General features: G+C 39.8%; 2 protein-coding genes across 14 annotated transcripts in view; one reads left to right on the top strand and one right to left on the bottom strand.

Annotated features, from left to right (window-relative positions):
- Window positions 1-10,524, top strand: part of ppp1r1c (protein phosphatase 1, regulatory (inhibitor) subunit 1C) — a 10,696-nt gene extending 172 nt beyond the window's left edge. Inside the window, exons 2-6 of one of the 5 annotated variants that reach the window (XM_031876033.1) lie at window positions 1,610-1,667; window positions 3,305-3,342; window positions 3,989-4,043; window positions 6,557-6,760; window positions 9,124-10,524. In XM_031876033.1, the coding sequence (XP_031731893.1) occupies window positions 1,610-1,667; window positions 3,305-3,342; window positions 3,989-4,043; window positions 6,557-6,760; window positions 9,124-9,185 (417 nt within the window). In that variant the 3' untranslated portion in view covers window positions 9,186-10,524. Of the gene's footprint in view, window positions 1-1,609; window positions 1,668-3,304; window positions 3,343-3,988; window positions 4,044-6,556; window positions 6,761-7,753; window positions 9,013-9,105 lie in introns of those variants that run through there. The other 4 variants (XM_031876025.1, XM_031876041.1, XM_031876060.1 and 1 more) reach the window with 4 other exon arrangements.
- Window positions 10,525-12,066: 1,542 nt separating this feature from the next.
- The window catches only part of nckap1 (NCK-associated protein 1), a 25,453-nt gene continuing 20,089 nt past the window's right edge, over window positions 12,067-17,430 (bottom strand). For 5 of the 9 annotated variants that reach the window (XM_031875943.1, XM_031875952.1, XM_031875960.1 and 2 more), the window contains 10 exons: window positions 17,249-17,379; window positions 17,027-17,124; window positions 16,617-16,710; window positions 16,261-16,343; window positions 16,019-16,099; window positions 15,785-15,899; window positions 15,519-15,635; window positions 14,459-14,568; window positions 14,056-14,145; window positions 12,067-13,868 (listed from right to left, as the gene is read on the bottom strand). In XM_031875943.1, coding sequence (XP_031731803.1) covers window positions 13,752-13,868; window positions 14,056-14,145; window positions 14,459-14,568; window positions 15,519-15,635; window positions 15,785-15,899; window positions 16,019-16,099; window positions 16,261-16,343; window positions 16,617-16,710; window positions 17,027-17,124; window positions 17,249-17,379 — 1,036 coding nt within the window. In that variant the 3' untranslated portion in view covers window positions 12,067-13,751. The remainder of the gene's footprint in view (window positions 13,869-14,055; window positions 14,146-14,458; window positions 14,569-15,518; window positions 15,636-15,784; window positions 15,900-16,018; window positions 16,100-16,260; window positions 16,344-16,616; window positions 16,711-17,026; window positions 17,125-17,248; window positions 17,380-17,430) is intronic. The other 4 variants (XM_031875978.1, XM_031875995.1, XM_031876003.1 and 1 more) reach the window with 1 other exon arrangement.

The raw sequence follows: 17,430 nt of genomic DNA, 5'->3' as shown, positions 1-17,430 counted from the left end.
GTGTGTGTGTGTGTGTGTGTGTGTGTGTGTGTGTGTGTGTGTGTGTGAGGGCTGTGGGGTCATATATGTGAGGGCTGAATAAGGCTTCTGTGTGTTATCTGGTCTGGAATTTTCTGTGTGTGGGTGCAGACCAGCATGTGCGCACAAGTCTCATGAAAACTGCTGTTTGTGTATCTGCGTGTGTTCGTCATATTTAAACGCATGTTGACGCATTTCGTCAAAGAGTTTAAAGGAAATATTTGAGAGCAGATGGAAGATTAAAGGGAAAACCCGCCCGAAAACACTACACATCTAGTATTCTTTAAATGTTTACTGTAGTTTCACTGATTCACATTTCACACAAACACTTCAAATATTAATTATCAGAAAATTTCTTTTGTTTCACAATTAGCTGATGATGTAAATGTGACCATATAGAAAGACCAATCAGAGTTAAATTCATCTGCAGCTGATTGCATAAAGTTCACACCCGTTCTCTCCTGGGGTGGGAGCGCTGAAAGGCATTCTGGGAAACACAGGATCACCAACAAATGGATCTTTCCAAAGCAAAAGCGGGAAAAAAGGCCAATTCAAATGTGCAGAAAACACTGCAGACGTATAGTTTTCCTCTCTGTGATTGTGAAAGACACCTACAGAAGCTGATCTTTCATATGCACTTAAACAGGGAGTTGAACCTGCTCTCTTTAAGGCCTTTGCTCTTTACCGACGTTCTCTGTGAACGGTTTGCTGGATGGAAACAGGAAGTTTGTTTCTGAGGAAGCTGGTAATGAACAGTGACAGATTAGGGCCCCTCTGCGGCTGTTTGGGGAGCCCCCCCCCCGTCTTGGAAACCGTCGACATAAAGATAAATTCTAGCGATGGTGAGATGTCATCTTGTAAACCAAGTCCAGGATGACGATGAACATTTACATTCCTGCAGTCGCTCCCTTCGCCTGAGATCCAATCAGAATAAACACTTTCTGCAGTTTTCTTTATAGTGGGTACACTGGTTATTACAGCTGAGCAAGCGCTCTGTAAATCTCTGGGACTACAGGTTTCTCACGTTAATGTCAGCAAGATGTATTTTTACAGCGTGCATTTTGTTTTTAAATGAACGACTGGTTGGCGATAGTAATACATGCTGTTCTATGCACTTGCTACGGTGGAGCATGTGGGAAAGTTGTGCTTTTAAAAAGTTAAATAGGCACTAGAACTTTTAAGTGGGCTGTTATATTTTTAGGAGTCATTTGAGATAATAACTAAAGCCTGAAGTATTCCAGGAGTTAATGATATGCGCTCAATTAGGTTTGCACAAATAAGCAGGAGTGTGTATTTACGGTGTAAGAAGAGCCGGGATAATTAAGTCCTGTTGATGGTTTTATTTAACGTTTAGTTGGACAGACAGCTGATTTTTAAAGCCAAACTACTGGGACAGTTGTTAAGAAGTCAAGAGTGTCTCATCACACGTTACCAAAAAAACGATAAAAACACAAAAAGTAAGACTGTAGTGAGAGGATTAAAACAAACAGGTTTAAGCTTTCTGTTCTGATGTACACGGTTAACGTTTGATCAGAGGGCTGAGGGAAGTTTATACCATATTATGACAAATATGTTTGTGTGTTTACCTCAGATCCGTCGCAGAAGACCAACTCCTGCTACTCTGCAGATCTACAGACAACCTGGCACAGGTGAGAGAGAGAGAGAGAGAGAGAGAGAGAGAGAGAGAGACAGACAGACAGACAGACAGACAGACAGACAGACAGAGAGATGAGAGAGATGAGAGAGATGAGAGGGAGAAAATGATGAGCGAGAGATGAGAGAGCTGAAAAGCAGCAGCTATAATGGAATCTTTATTAGATTTGTGCTGTAGCTTTTGGTAAGTGATCTCAGTGTTCAGACTGGACTGATGGATGCTTAAAGTGTGTGTGTGTGTGTGTGTGTGTGCATATTTTACATGTCTTGTGGGGACATAAATCTAATACAGTCACATTGTGGGGACTCATCAGCACGGACGTCCCCATAATGTAAATCATGACGTTTTAGGGTGAAGACTTGGTTTAAGGTCAGGTTAAGGGTTAGGATCTGTGACGGTTAAGGTTCAGGTAAGTCTCAAGGAAAGAAATGTAAGTCAATGCAATGTCCCCAAAAGTCATGAAAACACTACTGTGTGTGTGTGTTTGTGTGTGTGTGTGTGTGTGTGTGTGTGTGTGTGTGTGTGTGCGCTCTTATAAACCTCCACAGGAAGCCACTGATTGAATAATCGGCCTGATTTCATTTTGTGAGCTCAGCTCAGAGAGGCTGGTTCCATTTACATTTGTTCTGTCCCTCTATAAATTTAAGGGTTATTATGGCCTTAAAAAGAAGTGCACTTCTAAATATTTCGACAATTCACCAGTCAGTGTGTGGAAACCAGCTGGCAGCTGTAAAAACAAGAAGTGACTGTTTGTAGCTTTGAAACAAAGAAGACCACTGTGACAAAGAGTGCAGATGTTGTAGGATTATTTTCAGTATTTTACTGAAATAACGTTTGGCATTTTGTCTTTAATAAATGTTTATGAATTCTGAAAGTATCTCACTTTCAGGGACATTAAAGGGAAACGTGTGGGAATCATGTTTGGTCATTTTTAAAGATTTTTAAAGATTTATCTTCATTCAGCTCAAAGTTGGCGTTTTGAAGTGGCGGAGATTGAAAACATCAACATTGAGCTGGAGGGGAGTTTAGGAGCCACAGTTTCAGTGGCCGACGTGTCCCTTTATTACCATAAACACACACTGTAGTTTATTTTGACTCAATTTCACACACAGCAACTTGCTGCCCCAAATATTCACTAGAGCACCAAACGTAGATTAATCTGCTGCAGAAAATAGTCCCCAACAAATGCACTATTTCCTCCTGTTGGTTGTTTTTGAAGCTCTTCAGTATGAACCAATGGGCTTGAGCTGGGGAGGTTGTAGAGTATTGAGTAATATTGTTGTTTTTTTCCTCTTTTCATGGGATTTGTTGGCAATAAAAACAGTAGAATACTTCTAGCTTTGTGCTTTAAAACAGAAGTGAAAAAGTGAGTCAAAGGGAATTAATACACTTTTGTTCCAAAGATAAACGTATTCTGAAAGCAGCTTCCAGCCGAGTTTGATGAAAGAGGAAAAAGACGATCAAAGCTTTCTACCCAACCTGACTGATGTGGTTTGAACCATCAGAGAGCAACAGACCCACTGACACTGTAATAAAATAATGACAGTGTGCCATCCCGTTATAAAAGTGAGCTACTGACAAATCAATACAGACACAAAGAGCTGAATGCTGCCGTCTCATCTCTCTCTGCAGATGCTGGAGATCAACACAACGCCAGCGGAGAGACACAGGTTTGTACAAACGTTATGAAATCTGCTACAAACGCTTTAGAGTCGCTTCGGGGGATGAACTTCACATTTAAGGCTTCAGACATACGAGCCTGAAGTAACCTCTAATGTGTCCTAAACTGCTTAAAATGATCTCTTCTCAAATGTGGAACTGAATGAGAATGTATTTCATCTCCACTCCGTCATTTGACTTTTCAATATCAGACTGATTTCTCAGAGGAGGGACAAATCTTTGCCATTAAACTCTGATTAAACTGTTAAAATGTGAGTCTTCAATTAAAAGATTTAAAAGCTGCATTTCCTTAAATATTGTATTAACATTTGGCACATTTGTTTTGACATCAAAAGGGTGAAAGCAGACAGTAATCTGTGAGATAAATGATGGCTTGTCTGGAAAATCAATGTTGTTTCACTGTAATGAGATCAGGAAGGACAACACTGTTGTTGTCTGTCCTGTCTCCTATTGGACGTTTGGTTTTATTTATAAGTAACAGAATGGTCTATTTTTGTTTACATTATATCTATAAGCATGTTGGTTAGCTTATGATATCTTTGAATCATCATTTACTGATTGTTATCTGGCTTATTGTTCTAGTTGTGTGACGGTTAAATCAGATTACATAATGTGTGTTTTTCTTCTATTCTTCAGACTTCAGAGTCGTCTCAGAGGAAGCAGAGCACCTTCGCCCCGCCCACCATGAAAGGTAAACACACAGGACACTCTTCAGCCTGGTTCTCCTGAGGTTTTGCAAAAATGCATAAAAGATGCTCTGTGCAGAAAGAAAGCAGAAGAAGTCCATTTAGCCCCGAGGAGATGATTAAGAGGAGCGTTTCACTTCTCAGGTTCCTCTGAAATCTACTGGTTTAACGGTCAAAATGTGAAAAGTGAGACGAGAACGTTTGCATCAAATAACGCAGAAGTGGCAGTAAACGTCTGTGGAAAGTTCACTGTTGGTCCTTTTTTAAAATTCGTATGTCTTTCACGCTAAATATCTATTCATTCTGGCTCACTAGCAACAGAAGCATCTTTTGTCCTTCAGAAATTAGAATCCGTCAAAGTTGATTCACGGCGTGACCGACCCGACAATGAGCATCTTGTTGGAAGACGTCACTCAGTGAATGTTAAACACGAGAGTAAAGACGAGAACCGGGGAGTTCCTCACCGCTGCTTTGTCATTCAGTGTGTGAACGTCTGTTCTCCGTTCAGAGCCGTGAATCCTACAGAATCCTTCAGTCTGCTGCTCCGTAATGTTCTTCAAAGTCTTTATTGTCATGAACTGGTGGTTGTGTTGCAGCTGTGTCCACATGTGTGTTTGCTTTGTTTTGCGTGGAAGTTCTGTTTGTTTTGTTTAATTACACTTTGTTTGTCTTTCTCCGTGTTATCTGAAGCTATTTCTGGGGTTTAACCCCCACGTTCTGTTCTGTTTTCTTCAGTATTTGTCTGAGACGTGTAGGTTCAGCTGGAGAGCGACGGTGACTTCTGATGGTTTGGTTTAGTTCGGTGGCTCGTGGGCTCGTTCTGGTTCTGTGTCACAGTCGAGATTGGGTTTGATTTCTTTTAAATTTAGTCAGTTACTGGACACAAATTACACGGAGATTTTTGTAATTAGTAAGAAAAAATGGAATCTAATCTGAATAGTTCACATCACAATCAAACTTTGAAAATATTGCACTTCATACTAAAAGAAAATGGACACAGCCACAAATATTTGAGCTGATAACCAATTACTGATTACTACCCGATCCTGGGCATAATATTAGGGAACAAAAAACACATTTTCTTTCATTTAAATTTAAATTCTTTAAATTCTAGCATATCAGCCTTCACCCAAAAACAATGGAGGTCAATGGAATGTAGTTTGTGGTGCTCACAGCTTTGAAAAATGACATTTGAAACAATTTGACATCTCTTTTCAGAGTAAATGTCCTGGGAATTTATCCCATTTACGTCCATTTATGTGAATTTACTCACAGACCGCCTCATGAATATTTCTTAAAACCAATGATATCATATAGAGTGAATGGTAAAGCGGTGTGTGCATGTTTGTGTGTGCAGTGTGTCTGATAACACTGAAGACAGTTGGTTTTATGCTATGAAGACGAGTTGATTACTAATATTTACTGTTTGTGAGTTATTATTTCATTGGTAGTAGAAGTGTATGTTTCGTTTGTTGACTTTTGGGAGAGCAGGATATGCAAGTTATACAGCGTATATATAGATATAGATCATCCACAGTTTGTGCAACAGAGCGTCTGATGGCTTCTATCTCTAAAATACTTTGTTGTTGTCATTTTGTTATCATCGCCTGAACTGAATAATTCATAAAACTGTCACATGGGGTTCAGAGGAAGCAGCGCTGCTACAACAACAGTTTAGAGAGGCGTTCATTTTCACCACGCTGTGTTTCGACTTCAATGAGTTTCTAGGAAAAGTTCCAGGTTAAGAGGGTTAAAGAAAGGAGGAAAAAACGAGGTGTGTATAAGTGTGTGTGTGTGTGTGTGTGTGTGTGTGTGCAGAGCTCTCTATCAGTGAGTGCAGCGCGGAGTTCCAGGAAGTGGAGACAGTAAAAGCTTTTCTTTTATTGATCCCTTCTGAGTGTGTGTGTGTGTGTGTGTGTGTGTGTAGGCCAGTTAGCTAATAGCCTCATGAGTAACTGCCAATGCACCAAATGCTTACATTTATATACCGCATGACCAGAAAAAAAACATGTTTTATTTAATAATCTAATTAGGTTTTATTCTCACACTGTGTTTTTTTATTATGTCAAACGCAAAAAGCTGTTTTTATTTAAACTCATAAAAGCCTTTAATTATTTATTTTTTTGAGCACATTTTGGTAGCATTTATGTAAATATTTAATCTCTGCGGGCTCATGACGCAGCATCTGGACCGATGTCTACATATTAAACTCATATAAGAGGAAGTAGTAGACTTGCAGTAGCTCCAAGAAAAATACTACCTTAAAGAATTGCATTGTTGTTCCCAAAACATCTACGAATGAGGGAAATTTCCCCAGCGACAGATATTTATGTTCCATACAAGATGTCAGGGAAAGCTACTGACTTGTTTTGCTACTCTTCCGTTGGATGTTTATTTGTTTTTTGTCAGTTTAATTTTTAAGTTATAATTTTAGTTATTTTGTGCTTTTTCCCGCTCAGTTGCGACTCGTGTGTGTAGTTGAAGCGTCTCTCCACTAGGGGTGCTCTTCTCTCCTCAGAGCTTCAACTGGGGGTGGAGCAGCACCTTCTGGGGGCGGGGCTCTGTGACACAGACAGCCAGCTGAGCCCAATCACAGCACAGCTCTATGCCACCGCCTCCCTGTGGGCCAATCACAACGGTCCAGAGGAAGCCAATGGGAATGAGGCGGGTCTGCTGTTAGCCAATCAGGAAAGAGGAATGGCAGAGAGCAACAGTTCAGGGGGTAAACCGGTTTTTAAGTACACACTTAAACAGTGCGAACATGTCGTATTCAAAGTCATTTGGAGTACATTGTTGGCCCTGATACACACACCAAATACACACACACTAGTGTTCATTTAATTAAAACGTAGTTATCCAAAAAGTACAATTTGTTTTTCTTAATTATTAAAAAATACTTAAAAAGTAGTACTACAATTGTATTTGATAGAGCCGACACAAAACAGAGATTTTGGGAGTTTTTTGGTCAAGTTAGATTTAATTTTGTCACATGAAGTTTGCCCCTTGCCTTATATACAAACAGCTTAAAACTGCATCAATCAACATTTTTTATTATTTCAACACGTTGCTTGTAAAAGTCTGCAGCTCTTTTAATTAGTGTTAAGTCTGAGCTGCTCTTATCAACACGTGCAGAGCGCTGATAAACACTCTGTCCTCTACCTGCCCAGCAACGAACCACAGACAAACTTAAGACAACTAGCAGCTTCAGAGACAAATATGTCTCTCCGGGGATGGAAACACAGCTAGAATAAGGGTAAATATTGAACTTAATACCACAAAATGATTCATAATGCTGCTCTGTATTTAGTGGATGTGTAAAAATGTAGCTAATACGTTAACGTTATTAGTCTGTCTGCTTGTTTGTTTTGTTGTTTGTTATTTTCTGCCCGCTAGTCACCAAAAATTGATGAATGCAGCTTTAAGTTTGTTCAACAATACGAGTTAAAGTAGATGAAACCAAAAAATATAGTATTACAATTTGAAAACTTAATAATTTTGGAAAAACAAACACTGACACACACACACACGCACGCACGCACACACACACACACACACACACTCAGTCTTACTAATATGTCCACATTTCCATAATAACAGTCTATATTCTGTAAACCTCTTGACTACTAACATCACTAACATCTCTCTCTCCTCCCTGTCTTGTGGCTTTTGCATGATTTAATTTTCCCTCCTCTTCTACACCCCCCCTCTTTCTCAGACTTGTCATGTGACCACAAACAGGAAGCGTCCAGCCCCGACTCCGTCTCCCGATAGCCACCTTTAGTCCACGTTTGTCTTTCAAATAACCACCTCTTCCTCGCTGCTCTTCATCTGATCCCACTAACACACCGCTTCACATAAACACTGTGTGCTCCTCACTCTCACTCTCTTTCTCTTTCATGCACACTTAAGAGATTTTAGTTCGACGTAACCAAATCAATTTACAACTTAAATTACTGTCGGTGACGTTGGTGAGGTTTTGCTTGTGTAGAAATGGCTGTGAATAAAGATGTATTATATTGAAACATTTACCGAATGTCTGAGTATTCTTTATCTTAATAGATGGTTTTCAATCATCTATTTTTAAGCTAAAGCACAAAGAGTTTTGTAGTATTTGGGGGGTTTGCTTCACGTACACGGTGGTCTTTACGTTTCTACGGAACAAAGTGAAAATGTCAGAAGACAATTTCTGAAGAAATGACTGCTGAGCGACTGCTGTGCCTGACAGTTTATTTAATAGAGATTAAGCTGAGAGGCAACACTCAAAGTCTAGCATATTACTCTATGGTTTTTATATTGTAAAAATGTGTTTTTAAATTTGGGGGAAAAGTCCCCTTTTCCTGTTTTGGGCCTGAAAGTTGGGAGAGTTGGATGAGTAACATATGCAAATCTGCTTGTTTCAATAGATACATTGTTTGAAAGAGCACACATTTCTACATTTTAATGAAAAAAATGATGTATGAGAAGTGAAAACTGGGAGTAAAGAGACATTTTAAAGAACAACGATGTCACACACTGAACATTGCGTTCATTTATTTGACTTCCAGGAAAACATTGAATATTTCGTAAAAGTATTAAAGATATGAACACTACATCTAACAGCAACAGCGTCCTAAATGTGTTGAAGATTTTGCTGTTTGAATGAAGTTTTAAACGTTGAATAATGTAGAGCTGCAGAAGAATAATAAGCAAGAAGAACATTCATTTAAATGTGGGAAAGTTTCCTGGAATATGTTGAATATATTCACGGAAAGTATTAAGGCAACGGACACTAAAGGGAATAGAAATCATCTCCTTATTGTGTTGAACATTTTGATGTGTGGACTCAGTTTCTACGTCGAAGAATGTGGACCTATAGTTAAAGCAGCGTACAAATAATAAAAGAGAAGAGAACATGTAGGAATCATGTTAATTGTCGTAAAAGTCTGATGGTTACCTAAACAATGTAACACAAACAAGGGTGGATTAGTAGCATTGGGACAACCATTAAGATATAAAGGGCTTGATTATAGGGCTTTATTATAGATATCTATATATATATATAATCATTAATCCATTCATTCATTTTAGTCCCATCTGTGTGTGTAGGGAAGCTGAAAAGTTCTGTACCCGAGGAAGACGAGGAGGAAGCCAACCTTCAGGACGACTGATTCAGGAACGAAATCTCAGCACAAAAGTGGCGGCCAATCTTCGCCGATCTGGACAAACCGACGGCCTCTGGCGTCCATCTTGAGTGTAGCACCTACAAGAACCAGACATCGATCAGCGCGAGTGTTCATGGACAAAACCGCTAACGTTTAGTTAGAGTCAAACCGGCTTCACTCTAGGACAGGAAACAGCTGACTTAGCACATTCACTTCAACACGACTCCACTGATGTCTAACCCCAAATATCATGCTCATCAACATTTTAATGTACCTTTGTTTGTCCCGTTTTCAGTTTATGAATATGGTGGAAGCATAATCCCAACAGTTAACCTCAAACAGCCGCCATTTTAGCACTTTTGGCGGGAAACTCGTGAACCCTGGAATAACTTGTTTTAATGCTGCGAGCTAAATAACTTTGATGTCATTATCATTTCAAAATACACGCACCGAATCTGAAAGTTTAATTTTATATTTGTTCTGCTAGCTAGCTACTACAGTTTAGCCAGGATAGCTAGCTAGCAATGGTTAACCACACGTTAGTGCTAGTTAGTTACTACAGTTATAGATATAGCTACTTCATTGTCAGCATTAAGTGTCAGTTTACTCTAAATTAAATTAAAATAGAAAAAAACAATAATCTTTACAGTTAAAAAACAGTTTAACATTTGTTTCTGAACTAGCTAATTGCTAGCTTGCTAACTACATACATGACTGAAGAAATATCGCAGGTATTTTCAAGGTTGTTTCCCTCCCCAAATTTTCATAAACCACTCTGTGATCAGGAATTTGCAGGTGGTTGACACAACAGCTAACACCTACAATATACTTATTTAAAAAAAAAAGAAGTAATGCAATAAATAACATAACTGTTTAGCTCATTAATGTGGATTATGAGGCACTGTAGCCTACAGTCATTTTTCAAAGCAAACATTTTGACAATGTAATTAACATTAACGATGCCAGCACTTATTTGATTATCATTGTTATGAGATTTTTCCTTCGGTCAAAAAACCTGCTGTGAAAAAAAGTCAGTTATATCGATAAATTTGGGTTTCACAACTTTTACAGATCCCAAGTGAAATATCAGTTTACAGTTGACCAGCACAGGTTTTGATTCATTTTTTAAATAAACATTAATTTGGGGGTGATGAATCAGATTACTTCAAAGTAATTTTTGTTGAATCAATGATTTGTTCTTTCATCTTGTTCCTCTGTATATGCAGTATGTAATCCTGTTTGTCACAATAACAGCAATAAAATGTCAGCATTGATTTCTATACATAACAGATAATAGGGTATAAAATGTGTGCTATTGCAATGTCCTAAGATTACGACAACTTCTCCGTCCTTCCATTATGATTATGGTATTAGTTTTGTTGTGGTCCCCCCTGGTGGCTTCTGTAGGACACTGTAGTGTTTAATAATTCTCTCCGACATAGTAAGAACATTTCAGCGACAGATGCCAGGGGAACAAACCATTTTGTGTAAACCCTAAAATGAAATAGTTGATAATGAAGTAATGCACAGTTGAAATGTAATATTACAAGCAAGGAGTGTTGGATTTCACTATTCATCCTGTAGCTTTTATCAATTAAGAGTGTTGACAGATTTAATTGGTTTACAAAATCAACAGGATCTTAAATTTGGTCTATAAGACTAAGGTTTTGTGTTGGAATAGTCCCACTTTCTTTTAGAGATCATGTTCCAGGACAAATTTAGTGATGATGTAGCTGGTATGACACGGATCGCACAACAAACTAATATTCTCCCATCTGTGGAAGTTTGACTAAAAGACGGGCAATCTATGGCAATAACTTGTATATGAAATCCTCTTGCGTGTTTAGAAATTAAGAAAAATCTATTATAGAATAATATAGCAGCCTAAATACCTCCACAGACTACTAATTGAATGTATAATATGATCCTGAGCATAAATTAGCTCTTTCAGATGGCAATGTTATACGATTTCAGAGAATACCGATAGATAGATGGCCTATAGTTAGAGGAAAATAGGACAAAGTTTAAATAATTTTCCAGTAAAACACAAGGACATTTCTCTCACACGCGTTTTCTTTGACTGGAAAATTGATCAACTGTTTACCAGGTTTTCAAGCACACTTGGAAACCCTGTTTTAAGTGACTAATGTGACAATGTAAGCAGTCTGTTGAGATACAGGATCCAACAGGGTTAAACCGATGGCACTACTTACAATCATCATCTTTTTATTAAGTGTTGCCACTCACCATGTTCTCACCTCACATCTCAGCCGAGGCCACATGCACGAACCACCGTCACACACTCACAGCTCAGGTCTGACACAGCCCTAAAGTTTAAGTTTTTATTCATTAATTTAAGTTACATGGAGGAAATCAGGGACACACACAAAAAAAAGGTTAGAAAGAAAAACAATCATTCCACATCAAATGGCAGAATGTTTCCATGAATCTGTCCTCACACGCTTATAATGCAAACTACCGACTACAATACACGGCAGAAATAAGACTTGTGATCTACTGTAAAGTGCAGACACGTCGTTTTAGTGTATCCCTGCTACATACTGTAACCGCTGCTTCCAGATGTTAACAGCCGGAGCGTATAGTCCTGAATAGTGTGCAGTACGAGCGCTTCAGACAGAAGCTGGTGTTTGATACATTAGCAGAGGGCTGGCATAACGGGAGCATGGTGTGTGTCTCATTACGTAGCCCTTGCAATGACTTGATTGACAAAAACAAAATATATATAAAGCAGACCGCACTTTGTAAAAGTCACCCGCCTGTCCTAAAAGGGTCCCGTACAACCATTGCGAAAATGTAACTGCTAATACGGAAAGTTTATTGAAGGATGCCCATTGACCACAAATCCAGTGAAAACATCACCAAGAGTGTATTTATATGTACATTTATTTTATTGTCTTATTGCAGCTCCAGGTTTTTTTGTAGACGTTCACAGGTCTGAGATCAATTAGGATTTTACTTGTTTCGCTGTGGAGGAATGGGTTAATTGAATTGCTCCTATGAAAGTTAAACACTAGGTGGTGGACCTTCAACAGCTGCTGTTAAGGTGCCTTTGAGCAAGGCACTATCCCCCGCCCCCACCACCACGGCTGGTTCAGTAGGGCCTGTTGGTAGCCAGCACTACAAGACTGCAAATGTAAAAATTAAAAAACACAGAAAAGCAGAATGTCTTCCTCTTTTCAGAAGCCAGAAGTTGCAGAACTCATTCTGAAAGAGAACTTATAAATTATCATCGCTGTTCATTTCTACTTTACAAAAAAGAAAAAAGAAAAGAGTAGCACCTACTGGACCTTTACTTAATCAGAGAGTTGACTAACAACAGCTGTGAGGAATATTTGCAGCATACTGAAGGTTTTCTGGCTGCTCCGTGTATAAACCGTAGTATTACCGCAGTACTTTTTGTGTTTTGTTTTTAAAGTTTCTTCCCGCTGAAGAAGTTCTTGTGTGACGCCGCCCCCCCCCCCCGTTCTGTTAACCAAGCTGCCTGCAGACCGTCTCATCGTCCAAACCGCCCCCGACACTTAAAAATGGCATTTATTTTTCACCCATTAACACCCAAACACTTCCAAGCCCTGATTCACAACTTTTAGTGTCAACACATTTGGCAAAATAGTCATCATCGTGAAAATAACAAAAACATCAAAAAAAGACGAGTTCAGTTCACATCAAAGTAGAATACAGATATTATATCTTTACCCACAAAAAGTTCAAGTTACGACTAGCTTGAAAAAAGAAAGAAAGAAAAACATCACCATGTTATACAAGAGTGTGTGTGTGTGTGTGTGTGTTCACTATGAAGTGTTAGTTTGTAGTTTATCTGCTTAGGATGTCTGTCAGTGTGTAGAGAAGTATGTAAACTTACATTAACAAGCAACACGTCTTTCATTATCAACACAGGAACTCTTCCTCCGCAAAAGCAACAAAATAAAAGTCCACATCACATCATTTGCATTCCCAAAGTAAGCATCCAAATCCACCACCACATAGAAGTTTGTCAGCTGGACACTAAAAAGCTCAAATCTTTCATTGAAAAAGAAGAAAAAAAGAAGAAAAAAATATTTTAGTGTCAACTATATATATACTATATATTTATATTTTTGTTCTTTTATACCAACCAAACATATGGTATATTACGTGTTGCTGTGGTCCCTGGCAACGTCAATGAAAAAGTACAATGATTAAAATAAAGACACCGATCCCCCGACTTCATCCAGCTAGTGTGTGTTTTTGTTCATTTCGTAATGTCAGTGTCTTCTCCTCGTCTTTGTGCACTGGATTGTGGGAGTTTTTCTGTGTTGTTTTGGTGTTTATAGTGTATTGGTTCTGTATTTAGAGAGAACTTGTTTAGTGTGTCAACATTTTAGTGTACATGTCACACGCGGATGCTTTTTGTATTGTCGGAATATTAACATTGAGGCATTGTAGGCATAGTTTAGTGTGTATTTAGTGTATGCCGTTAGTGTGTATTTGTTGCCGTGTGTGCGTCTAAATACGAGCTCCGACGCTCTGACGGTAGACGGCACGTTAGGCCTTCGCTGTGCGTTTAGTGAGCGTCTACGCGTTAGCACTGATGCTCTGTTTGTACACGGCGTGGTAGGCGTTTCTCAGCAGGACGTAAGGGAAACAGGACTCCAGCAGGTCCATGGTCAGGAAGGGAGACTCCTGCACAATCTGAAACACAACACACAGATTTTAGATAAGAGAAATATGAATAACTCCTGATGCATCAGTGGCAGAACCACGTTGGGTCACTCTTCCACGTCATCAACGTTATTAAGCAACAATGTCAATGTAGTCCACTGAAGAAATAAACTACAGGTGTGAAAACACTCTCTCTCTCTCTCTCTCTCTCTCTCACCATGTCCAGCAGCAGGTAGACAGATTCTCTGTTACGCGTCGTCATCTTGTCCGTCTCCTGTCCGATCTTCAACAGGCTGGATGAAGCCAGCTACACAGACACAGACACATGTTTTATACATTTCTAAAATGTCTGCATAAAATGATTGCGTGTTAATATCAACTACCTTTATGCAAATGTAATTTTAAAAAGGGTGTGACTTGATTATAACATTAACGTAGCAGCAGCATATCTGATACATCCTGGCATCTTTTTTAAACCAGCTGCTACAGTGACATGCAACAAATCGCCCCCATCTGGGATCAAAATGGTGTCTTTGTGGTCACGTACCCCCCTAAAAACTCTGCCATTTTTAATAAGAACATAAGCATGCGTTACAAAAACTGAGGTCTGTTGATCTTACAGCCAGGAACTCCTTCAGGCGGTCCTCTATGCTCCCCTTGTGGATGGTGAAGAGAGCAGCAGCGATCTGGTTGATGGCCTTGGCCAGGCAGTGGATGTTATTACAGTGGCCTGTAGGGGGCAGCAAGCACACGCCGTTAGTGAGCGATCAAGAACACATCATCTGTATTTGATAATCAATTAACTCTGCGTTAAATTCGGACACGTGGGGCTCTTTAAGACCTCCACAGCAGAGAGACTCTCCACAATAAAAAACCTGGAAGTACCAATTTAAGCGGGGAAAATATGGATTTCCTTATTTTGTATTTCATGCAAATTAAGTGTGCGTGTGTGAGATGCATAAATGTGAATATAAAAGTGTGTAATTGTAAGTTCACACAGCGAGTGTGGCTGCACCGGCGCCATGTTTCGAGACGCGCTGCTGGAAAACCAATCGGTGGCCAATATGCGGTCTGCATACTAACAACGGTGAAGCCCATTACAACTCATTATCCTTTTCAAATGTCCCTTATTAACAACGGCGCCTCTCATTTCAAGGTTGTTAAGAAGCGACGTCTTAATAATTCATCCTCGAGTGACAAATCTCTCCGATACCTGAACAGAAAGCCTCATTTAACTTCAGCGCTGTGGCTCTATTGCAGGTTTATTTAACTCAATAAAACGTTTTTTACATGCAACAAATGAGGTTAAACGAGTCATAATAGGTAAACTGACCTTTAAAAATGTATTTATAATACAACAATTTATAAAAACGTACATAATGAAGATGATGATGGAGCTCTTGTGCACACAAATGAATCAATCTGAGGCCATGAGGTCGATCTCATTTGCATACAGAACAGTCTCATGCCACTGATGCAGTAAATTATGTTATATCCTCCTGCACTGCTGTCAAGCTCCGGATAAAGAGCTCGTTATTTTCTTTATTCATTATCACAAGTTATTACGTTATTGCTAAATGTGTGGCCCAAAACATGATGTAGTTTGACATTGTATTATAGTTTAAGGTCTGAAAAATATAATCTGTGAATACCAGAAGATAGCACCGCATGTTGGATTACCTTCTATGGCGGGGCTGTACTGTGACATCACATTGCTGGCCAGCGTCGGCAAAGAAACGGCCACAAACACCATCAGCAGACAGGCGATCTTATACTCCTCCTCTGGACTGATGTTCTCTGCACAGACACAAGCAAACAACCTCCTTTCAGACATGGAATCTAGTGACCAGGTGCTCATTCAGAACACGAGACGAGACGTTAAACTGCCATCAGATTAACGTGAAAGATGAAAGGAGCTCCAGACGCGCACTCCACATTCAGATCACCTTTCTGCATGCGCGTCTCACCACTTTTCTGCGAGGACAGAGCCACCACCAGAGCCGGGTCGATCTCACAGGGCAGACCTGCTGCTGACGACAGCTCGTAGACATTCATGGCCACCTGGAACCAGACCAGAGAGTCATACATACGCATGAGGAGAGAGAGAGAGAACGTGGAGTCTACACTGACATCGGGTGAAGAGGTTACTCTATTTTTATGTGTGTGGGAGCGTGTTTCACCTTCATGTCCGTCTCTCTGGGGATGTGGTCCTTGAAATCCTCCACTGAACTGACCAGGAAGGGAATGTGACAGGATAGCACCTGGAGAGAGACGGTCCGGGAAGAGATATTAAAAAAGAATCAACAATGTCACATTTACGGTGCTTTTATGTCCAAGAACTAGAAGTTCAACTGTATCCATCTACGGGACTTAGTGTGACCATCAATCATACCAATGTGGTGTGTGTGTGTGTGTGTCTTACATCTCTGAGGGCCTCCTGAGCCAGGGAGCGGAAGGACAAGATGACTCCGATGATGGTCATTCTCTTCAACACACTGTCCACAGCTACAAAAAAACAACAACAACAACTGTAAATATCAAACCATCCAACAGGAAATTCATCCTTCATTTGCTGCTTTCATTCACAAGCAAATAAAGTTTTATTATGTTTTTATGAGGCTTTTGTTGTGCCGTTGTCTGCAGAGTGTCTGCATTGACTTCTACTCGTCTTTCAGTGAAGACAAGTGTGAACAAATCAATGCTGGGACGCTTCACACAGACATGAAACAAGTCAGGACAGCAGCCGATGTGCGTGTGTGTGTGTGTGCGCGCGCTTACAGGTGAGTTTCTTGAAGAGGGCGGCCATGTGTTCTGGTTTGTCAAAGCTCGTCCTCATCTGGGTCAACACCTCCATGTTTTCTACCACCAGTTTCTACATGGAGACAAACACAGTTAGCAATAAACTCAAAAATCATTTTTAACTTTATGTTTATACAGTCAGATCGTCCTTTTCATTTTCATATTTTAAAGATGTTCATCTTAGTGTTGAGGCCTTTATTCCTCATATTAGAGTTCTGATTATTATTATTTATTCCTGATAAATAAAAGTTACCAGAAAGTGTCCGTAGAACCAGATCAGACAGTAGCTCAGCATTTATCAAAAGCAGTAAAAATACAATAAAACAAAGACGTACAAACCTCTTTTATGTTGTATGTATGCGTATGTCTATGTGATTGTGTAAACATACCTTCAGCTCAGCGACCTGTGATGAGATGTGCCACATCAGACTCTCGCTGAGGAACTTCATACCGTACGGCCCCAACAGCTCAGACAGCGAACGCATCTCTGTGAAAACAACACAAAACAAATACAAAAAATCACTACAAAACACAAGTCAACAGAGTCTTTAGCTATAACTTTCAACAATATAAAAGTGTGCAGATGAGGCCGTGTGTGTGCGGGTCAGTACCGGAGATGTCGGAGTATTCCTCAGCGTTGAAAGTCAGTTCGTTCTCCGTGGGCAGGTTGACGAAGGCCTTCATGGCGGGGAAGTAGGCGATGTGTCCGTTGCTGACCTGACGGAGCAACGTCTCCAGGTACCTAAACACACACACACACACACACACACACACACACACACACACACACACA

This window comes from Anarrhichthys ocellatus, unplaced genomic scaffold (genome assembly GCF_004355925.1).
Source record: "Anarrhichthys ocellatus isolate YVR2014 unplaced genomic scaffold, GSC_Weel_1.0 scaffold3, whole genome shotgun sequence".
NCBI lineage: Eukaryota > Metazoa > Chordata > Actinopteri > Perciformes > Anarhichadidae > Anarrhichthys > Anarrhichthys ocellatus.
Note: the sequence above shows the minus strand (reverse complement) of the source record. Positions and strands in the feature narration are given on the sequence as shown.